This window comes from Schistocerca nitens, chromosome 5 (genome assembly GCF_023898315.1).
Source record: "Schistocerca nitens isolate TAMUIC-IGC-003100 chromosome 5, iqSchNite1.1, whole genome shotgun sequence".
Lineage (NCBI taxonomy): Eukaryota > Metazoa > Arthropoda > Insecta > Orthoptera > Acrididae > Schistocerca > Schistocerca nitens.
The window spans coordinates 836,969,411-836,977,833 of NC_064618.1; the positions used below are offsets into that span (position 1 = coordinate 836,969,411).

An 8,423-nucleotide genomic window follows, 5' to 3' on the forward strand; every position below is an offset into this window, starting at 1 on the left:
ACGGGGCCATCCGTGACCACCAGCGGCGTACGCCGGCCCCACATAATGCCACGCCAAAACAGCTGGGGACCTCCACCTTGCTGCACTCGCTGGACAGTGTGTCTAAGGCGTTCAACCTGACCAGTTTGCCTCCAAACACGTCTCCGACGATTATTTGAATGAAGGCTTATGCGACACTCGTGCCAATCTTGAGCGGTCCATTCGGCATGTTGTTGGGCCTATCCGCACAGCGCTGCATGGTGTCGTGAATGCAAAATTGGGCCTCGCCGTGGACGTCGGGAGTGAAGTTGCGCATCATGCAGCCTATTGCGCACAGTTTGAGTCGTAACAGGACGTCCTGTGGCTGCACGAAAGGCTTTATTCAACAAGGTGGCGTTGCTGACAGGGTTCCTCCGAGCCATAATCCGTAGGTAGCGGTCATCCACTGCAGTAGTAGCCCTTGGGCGGCCTGAGCGAGGCATGTCATCGACAGTTCCTGTCTCCCTGTATCTCCTCCATGTCCGAACAACATCGCTTTGGTTTACTCCGAGACGCCTGGACACTTCCCTTGTTGAGAGCTCTTCCTGACAGAAAATAAGAATGCGGACGCAATCCAACTGCGGTATTGACCGTCTAGGCATCATTGTACTACAGACAACACGACCCGTCTACCGCCCTGGTGGAATGACTGGAACTGATCGGCTGTCGGACCCCCTCCGTCTAATAGGCGCTGCTCATGCATGGTTGGTTACACCTTTGTGCGGGTTTAGTTCAAATGGCTCTGAGCACTATGGGACTTAACAGCTATGGTCATCAGTCCCCTAGAACTTAGAACTACTTAAACCTAACTAACCTAAGGACATCACACAACACCCAGCCATCACGAGGCAGAGAAAATCCCTGACCCCGCCGGGAATCGAACCCGGGAACCCGGGCGTGGGAAGCGAGAACGCTACCGCACGACCACGAGATGCGGGCAACGGGTTTAGTGACAGGACTGTGTCTGTGATAAAATATGCACAATCAACGTCTATCTTCAGGAGTTCTGGAGACCGGGGTATGCAAAACTTTTTTGAATGTGTATAGTTTTATGTTGTCGGCAACCGCAGCTGAAGTTCTCCTTCTTTGACAACTAAACCGCTTCCACCTGTATATAAACTTGTATTTATAGGAGCACGACCGGTTTCGCGATATCGGATCACATACACAGGAGTACATCTGAACAAGGTACAAAACATACAGTCGACATGGTGATATAAAAACGGATAACAATCGTAATAATGTAAGCCGTATGACAACCACAATGAGAACACTCACATATCGCTACAGCGAGAAGCCCGCAAGATGGTAAGGCTGGGGAACTCAAACTTCTCTGAGGATAATTCTGTTACCAGCAAGAAAGAGGGCGTTACAAATCAAATTAACCGGCTGAATAAATTGACGTGCCAAAAATCTCGTTAACTTGCAATGAAATGGAAAAAAATCCCAGCCAGTAGCTTCGATATCGCGACGTTTAAAAAACTCACATCATGTGAGGAGGCGGCGGACAGCAACCCTTCAAACTCCTCGCCTTACAGGACCAAACTGTTAGTCAGTGTACTCATGTGTCTCATGGCGGAGGGCACTAGCGCTGCCTCTTAGAGAAGCGGGCAAATTTGTTAACATTGCCGCGCGTCTCCAAATCATCATAGCAATAATTGAGGTCTGCGTTACACAATACTGCAATGCACGCTATAAAATGTTTTTTTAATACACTGCTGGCCACCGTAAATGCAACACCCTGAAGGAAGCATCCGAATCAAGTGAAATTTACACCATGAGTTTGCAGCGATGAGATATGCAACTGGTTAGAATTTCAGCGCAGACGCACATCACGCGCGCCTGTGGCGCCACCTCATAGCGCCATTTAAGGCTTGGCGATTTAGACGAGTGTACGTTCGGCACGTGTGTTTACCTTGCGGTTGCTTCACAAGACGATCAGTTATGCCTCGTAGACAACAGCGAACATCTTTTGATCAAGTATCCGAGTTCGACAGAGGAAGGATAGTGGCTTACCGAGATTGTGGATTATCATACAGAGAAATCGCTAGTCGTGTTGGACGAAACCAAACAACTGTAATGCGGATATGTGACCGTTGGATGCAGGAGGGTACGACGGACCGACGTGGTCGATCGCATTCACCTCGGTGCACCCCAGTCGCTGAGATGTGCAGCCGCGAGACGGACGTACCTGCGCCTGCTAGCGACGCGAAAGGTGTGGCAGATCGCCGTCCGGCCGCGCTTGCGCGGTCGGCGGCCCCATCTGGCCCCCCACTTATGACGACCACTGCTATGGCTATGGATTTGACGGACACTACTCCGGAAACGTTGAAGACTGCGCTGTCTGCTCCGCTGCCAGATTCTGAAGATGAGAGCTCTACCGCCCCTCAGCCACGCGGACGCAGCGGGAAACAGAAGAGGAGGGCAACAGCTGCGACGGCCGCTGCTCGCTGCTCGCCGATTGAGAAGAGAGCCAAGCAAGATTTCGCCCCTGATGCCGACGGTTTTGTCCCGGCCCGGCGAACTGCAAGACGTATGCTGTCGTCGACGACGCCTCCAACTGCCGTCGCCAACTCATTCGACGCGCTCGATGACGCACCGGAACCGCCGCCGCGCGATCCTGCGCCGAAGAAAGACTCCCATCTTCCGCCGGTGGTCCTCCAGTTTCGGCCGCCCTATGGGGAACTGCAGAAGTTGTTGCGCAGCTGGACAACGGCCGTGTACACAGTGAAGCCTGCAGGGCGTGACCTGTACAGGGTCACGCTCCGCACTGCCGATGACTATCGCCGGGTCACTCAGGAGGCGTCTGAGCGTGGTATCCCTTTCTATACCCACGCTTCCGCACCCGACAAGGTCCTGAAGATTGTCTTCCGCGACCTCCCGTTCAACATGGAAGCCGATCACCTGCATCGTGAACTCGCTGACCTGGGCTTCTACATCCGGACCGTCGTGAAGATGAAGTCGCCAAAATCACGTGAAGATATGCCGCTCTTCCTGGTCGTCTGCTCTGACACCGTGGAGAACCGCAAACTCTATCAATTGACGCGGGTCGCCGACGTTCCGGTTCAGACCGAGGATCTTCGCTCCCGGAGAGGCCCTGTGCAGTGCTTTCGCTGCCAGGGGATCAACCACGTCGCGCGCCACTGCTCTGTGCCGGACAGATGCGTTAAATGCGCCGGCGCCCATGCAGGAAGTGCAGCCCCCGTCCGCCCACCGAGAAGCCTACATGTGCACTCTGCGGCGGTGCTCACGTGGACAGTTATCGTGGGTGTGAGGTGTGGAAGCGTGCCATCGCTCGACAACGTGGCCAAACACCAGCGCCACATCAGAAGAAGCCAGCAACGAGACGACCAGGCGTCTCTTTCGCGGCGGCAACGTCTGGGACGCCCTCCGCCGCACCGGCTGCGTCGGTTGCTCCCGCTCCCGCCGCATCCGAGGCCGTGCCGACACCTGAGGCTCCTACACCTCCACCACAGCTGCCGGTGGCGGCACCGGGTACTGCCTTTCCCGGGACGTCGGCCGGACCGCGCCCCGCCAACCGCCGGCGCGGGGGTCATCGCCCTGTGGGTACCCAGCGCTTGGCACCGTCCGTCGAGCAGCCCCAGGTGGGCTCTCACAGCGAAGCAGCCACGCCTCCCCCCTCCAGCGCCGGGGCCGCGCCAGCTGCCTCCACCGCCGACCTGGCCAACCTCGTCGCGCAGCTCACAGCCCTGGTGACCAGTGCTACGAAGTTGATTGAAGTCCTGTCGCAGCATCTCGCCGCTGCAGTGCCGATGGCCTCTCCAGCCCCGACCGCTGTCAACACTCACCAGCCACACCATGGGCAGCGTTAGAGGGCTCACAGTCGTCGCGTGGAACGCCAACGGCATCCGCACTCAAGCTGGCGAACTACGCCAATTTCTCCGAGATGAAGCCGTCGACGTCTGCCTTATCAATGAAACACACCTGAAGCCTGGGGTCGACGTCAGGGCGGCGAACTACTCCAGCTATCGCACCGATCGATTGACGGCGGGTGGAGGGACAGCCGTCTACGTCCGCACTGGCATTCGTCACCATGTGATACAACTTCCACCACTGGCAACGCTGGAGGCCACTGGTGTCGTCGTTCACACCTCGGCGGGCGCCATCACGTTCGTCGCGGCCTATCGGCCGCCGTCTCGTCCCCTGGACCCTGCTGACATCGGTGCTCTGCTCTCCATGAGGGGGCCGGTGTTCGTCGCCGGGGACTTCAACAGTAAACATGTCTCCTGGAACACCAGGATCACCAATCCCGCTGGCCGCTGCCTGCTCCGGGTAGCGGAACGTCACCATGCGCTTGTGGTGGGGCTGTACGACCCGACGATCTTCCCTGCCCGTGGCCTCCCAGATATAATTGACATCGCGGTCGTCAAGGGCATCCCTCTTCAGATCACCGCCACGACGAGGACGGCGCTGTCTTCGGATCATGTCCCTGTGGTTTTTGATATCGACCTAGATGCCCTTCAGCAGCCCAGGCGAGGTATCTCACTTGCTGGCATCGACTGGGACAGGTTTCAAGAAGCCGTGACGCACTCACTCGCCACCGCGCCGCCCCCTGCGGATCGACGATCGACGCTGCCGCTATAGCGACGCCGACCCGACCTCGCCCTCCGCCTGACTACTCCCGCCAGCTGCCGCCGGACATCCTTGCGGCCATCACTGAGAAGAACCGGGTCTACCGGAAGTGGCAGCGGACGAGAAATGCCAACACGAAGCGCCTTCTCAACAGGATGCGTCGGGACATCAGGGCCGCCATCGCCAACCATCGCAACCGCGACTGGAACAACAAGGTCGCCACTCTTTGTCTTGAAGACGGCACAGCCTGGCAGACGACGAAGCGTTTCCTACGCCGCACGCAACGCATCCCTCCGCTGCTGGTTCATGGTCAGGCTGTCTGCGAACCATCTGCGAAGGCTGATGCCCTCACAGACGTCTTCGAGGCCGCGTTTACGCCTATCGAAGACCCAGCTGCCGCTGTCCACGACGCCCTGGTTGCTGACCGGCTCCCACGCTACTTGGAGGCACGCGACGACGACGACGTCATTGAGGAGACAACGGCGGAGGAGGTGTCTTCCATCCTGCGTGCCCTGAACCCCAGGAAAGCTGCGGGCCCAGACGAAGTTTCTAACGCCCTACTTCAGGAGTTGCCGCCCGTGGCTGCCACTCATCTTGCCGACGTTTTTAATGTCGTCCTCCGGTCCTGCAGTTTTCCTCAGTCCTGGAAGCATGCAGAAATCGTGGCGATTCCGAAGATGGGGAAGGATCTGCGGCAGCCCGTGAACCACAGACCTATTAGTTTACTGCCGGCCGTCTCCAAGGTCTTTGAAAGGGTGTACATCAGGCGGCTGCAGCGCCACGTCGACGAGGAAGGCCTCCTGCCCGAAGAGCAGTTCGGATTTCGCAGGGGCCACTCGGCCGTTCATCAACTCCTTCGGCTGGTGGAAGATGCGTTCGTCGCCCTCGAGCAGCGCGAGTTCTTCGGCGCGGTGTTCCTGGACGTGTCGCGCGCTTTCGACAGCGTGTGGCACCGCGGACTCTTGTTCAAACTGTTTGAACTTGGGGTCCCGACGTCGCACGTACGTCTCATCGCTTCCTATCTTGCCGATCGGACCTTCCATGTGCGGGCCGCGCAGGGCTTGTCCTCCGTCCGCCGCATCAACGCCGGTGTGCCACAGGGCTCGGTCTTGGGGCCACTCCTGTACTCGCTGTACACGTCTGATGCGCCGAAGATCGACCGTGTGCGGCTCGCCCTGTACGCGGATGACACGGCTCTCTATACCAGGAGCCTCAATGCCGCCGTCATGCGCCGCCGTCTGCAGCTCGCCGTTGACACCCTGGCAGCCTGGGCAGTCAAGTGGCGTCTCCAATTCAACGGTGTCAAGACCCAGTTCCTGATCGTCACCAGGCGCCTTGTTCCTGCAGGTTTTCAACCGCTCACCGTCGGTGGAAGCCCTGTCCCGTGGCGCCCAACGGCGCATTACCTCGGCGTCACCATTGACCGCCGACTCACGTGGGTTCCGCATATCCGCGAAGTGAAGGCCAAAGTGCGGAACCGGCTCCGCACCCTGTACCCGTTGCTGAACCCCGACTCCCAACTACCACCGCGGCTGGGCATCACCCTGTACAAGGCGCTGCTCCGTCCTGAACTCCAATACGCCGCGGTCGTCTGGGGGAACGCCGCCGACACGAACCTGAAGAAGCTGGAGACGCTGCAGAACCGCATCCTTCGGCTCGCCTTACACCTGCCTTACGATTTTCCCACCGCTCATCTTCACGCCGTCGCGGAAGTACCTCTGCTCCGTGACCTCTTCCAGACGACCGCCCGCACCTTTTACGACCGTGCTGGCCGGTCGCACAACGCCGAACTCCGGACGCTGGGCCGCAAACTGCCGCGCAGCGTCACCACCCGCTGGCCACACCTGCTCGCTATCTAGCTAGCTCTGCAGACCTGTGCTGAGGAGACACCCAAGGAGACAACCCACATATGAAGACGCAACATCAGCACGCATGGGAGGCAAAGCATTAACTGCTGCGAACTCCATCATACATCGGAGGCAAAGTTATCTCCGTGCAGATCCACGCGACGACCTCGGTGCACCACTGCACGTGCTGATAGGCAAATTGTGCGCATGGCAGTGACGGATCGCTCAGTGACATCCCGAACCGTAGCACAACACATTGCGTCTGTAACGCATCATCCAGTGTCTGCGCGTACCATTCCACGCCGTTTACAGCAGAGTGGTCTGTCCGCAAGACGTCCATTGCTTCGTCTACCATTGACGCAGAACCACAGACGTCTCCGTCGCCAATGGTGTGATGACAGACGGATGTGGACGGCAGAATGGAATGACGTTGTCTTTACTGACGAGGCACGCTTCTGTCTGCAGCACCACGATGGTCGGATTCGAGTGTGGAGACACCGTGGAGAGAGGATGCTGGACAGCTGCATTATGCACCGCCACACTGGTCTTGCACCGGGTATTATGGTATGGGGCGGTATTGGATATTACTCTCGCACGCCTCTAGTACGCATTGCCCGTACTTTAAATAGCCGGCGCTACATATCCGAGGTGCTGGAGCCAGTTGTCCTTCCTTACCTTCAGGGCTCGGCCACAGCCATATTTCAACAGGATAATGCGCGACCACATGTGGCACGCATTGTCCAAAGGTTCTTCGTCAATAACCAGATTGAATTGCTTCCCTGGCCGGCTCGCTCTCCAGATCTTTCGCCGATAGAAAACATGTGGTTCATGGTTGCTCAACGAGTGACCCAGATTACATCCACAGCTGCCACACCAGATGATCTTTGGCAACGTGTGGAAGCTGCTTGGGCTGCTGTACCCCAGGAACACATCCAACGTCTCTTTGTCTCAATGCCGAGACGAGTGGCAGCGGTGATCTCCAACAATGGAGGCTACTCTGGCTACTGATTCTGGCAGGAACCACATGTCACAGACGTCTGTAAACGTAATCATTTGATACTTGGTCAACATGTTATCTACAAAATAAATTTTGTTGTGCTACCTCTTGTCTTTCTTGGTGTTGCATTTACGGTGGCCAGCAGTATATATATATATATATATATATATATATATATATATATTGTATCCTTGACAGGTGGTCGAAGTTGGATAGCATATCGAACTACCTAAACTCTACCATATATATATATATATATATATATATATATATATATATATATATATATATATATATATATATATATATATATATATTATTCACGTTTGGGCCCTACTGGACCACGCGAAGTACAATCACGGGGCATTCAGTTATTTTCTTTTAGACTTTCTCTCTGCCCAAATTGTTTTCATTCTCTCGGAATGAGCTCTTTTCCTTTCATCAGACCATGTGGTTCCAGTTTTCTTTGGTTTTTCAGCTTGACCAACTACCCAGTCATGAATTTTTTGCCTAAATAATTTTCTGTCTTGAATTTCATCTTGTTTTATATCTGCCTCTTTCATGTCCTCTTTTATAGCAGCAATCCATTTTATTGTCTCAAATTTAGCTTTACTTCGATTTTCGTAGAATTCCACTACTTGTTTAGTTAGTCTGGTAGCATCCATTCTTTTAATATGCCCATAAAATTTTAATCTGCGTTTTTTCATATCTGAATATATGCTGGTGTATTGTTGAATTTCACTATTTGCTCTTAGCCTGTATGTTCCTTCTTCAGTATATTTTGGACCTAGAATTTTTCTGATTACTTTTCTTTCTCTTTTTTGGATTTCTTGAATGTCCTTTTTTCTGTTTAAAATTAGCGTTTCAGCCCCATAAAGGCACTCTGGTTTTATGGCCGTGTTGTAATGTCTCAATTTAGAGTACCTCGAGAGACATTTTTTGTTGTAGATGTCTTTTGTAAGTCTAAA

The 8,423-nt window shown here is 54.9% G+C and overlaps 1 protein-coding gene across 1 annotated transcript; it reads left to right on the top strand.

The window, feature by feature from the left end:
- The first annotated feature begins 2,184 nt into the window (after positions 1-2,184).
- LOC126260746 (uncharacterized) lies at positions 2,185-3,851 on the top strand. The gene is made up of 2 exons (XM_049958085.1): positions 2,185-3,122; positions 3,209-3,851. The coding sequence occupies exons 1-2, from the start codon at positions 2,185-2,187 to the stop codon at positions 3,849-3,851; spliced, it is 1,581 nt and encodes a 526-aa protein (XP_049814042.1).
- The last annotated feature ends 4,572 nt before the right edge of the window (positions 3,852-8,423 follow it).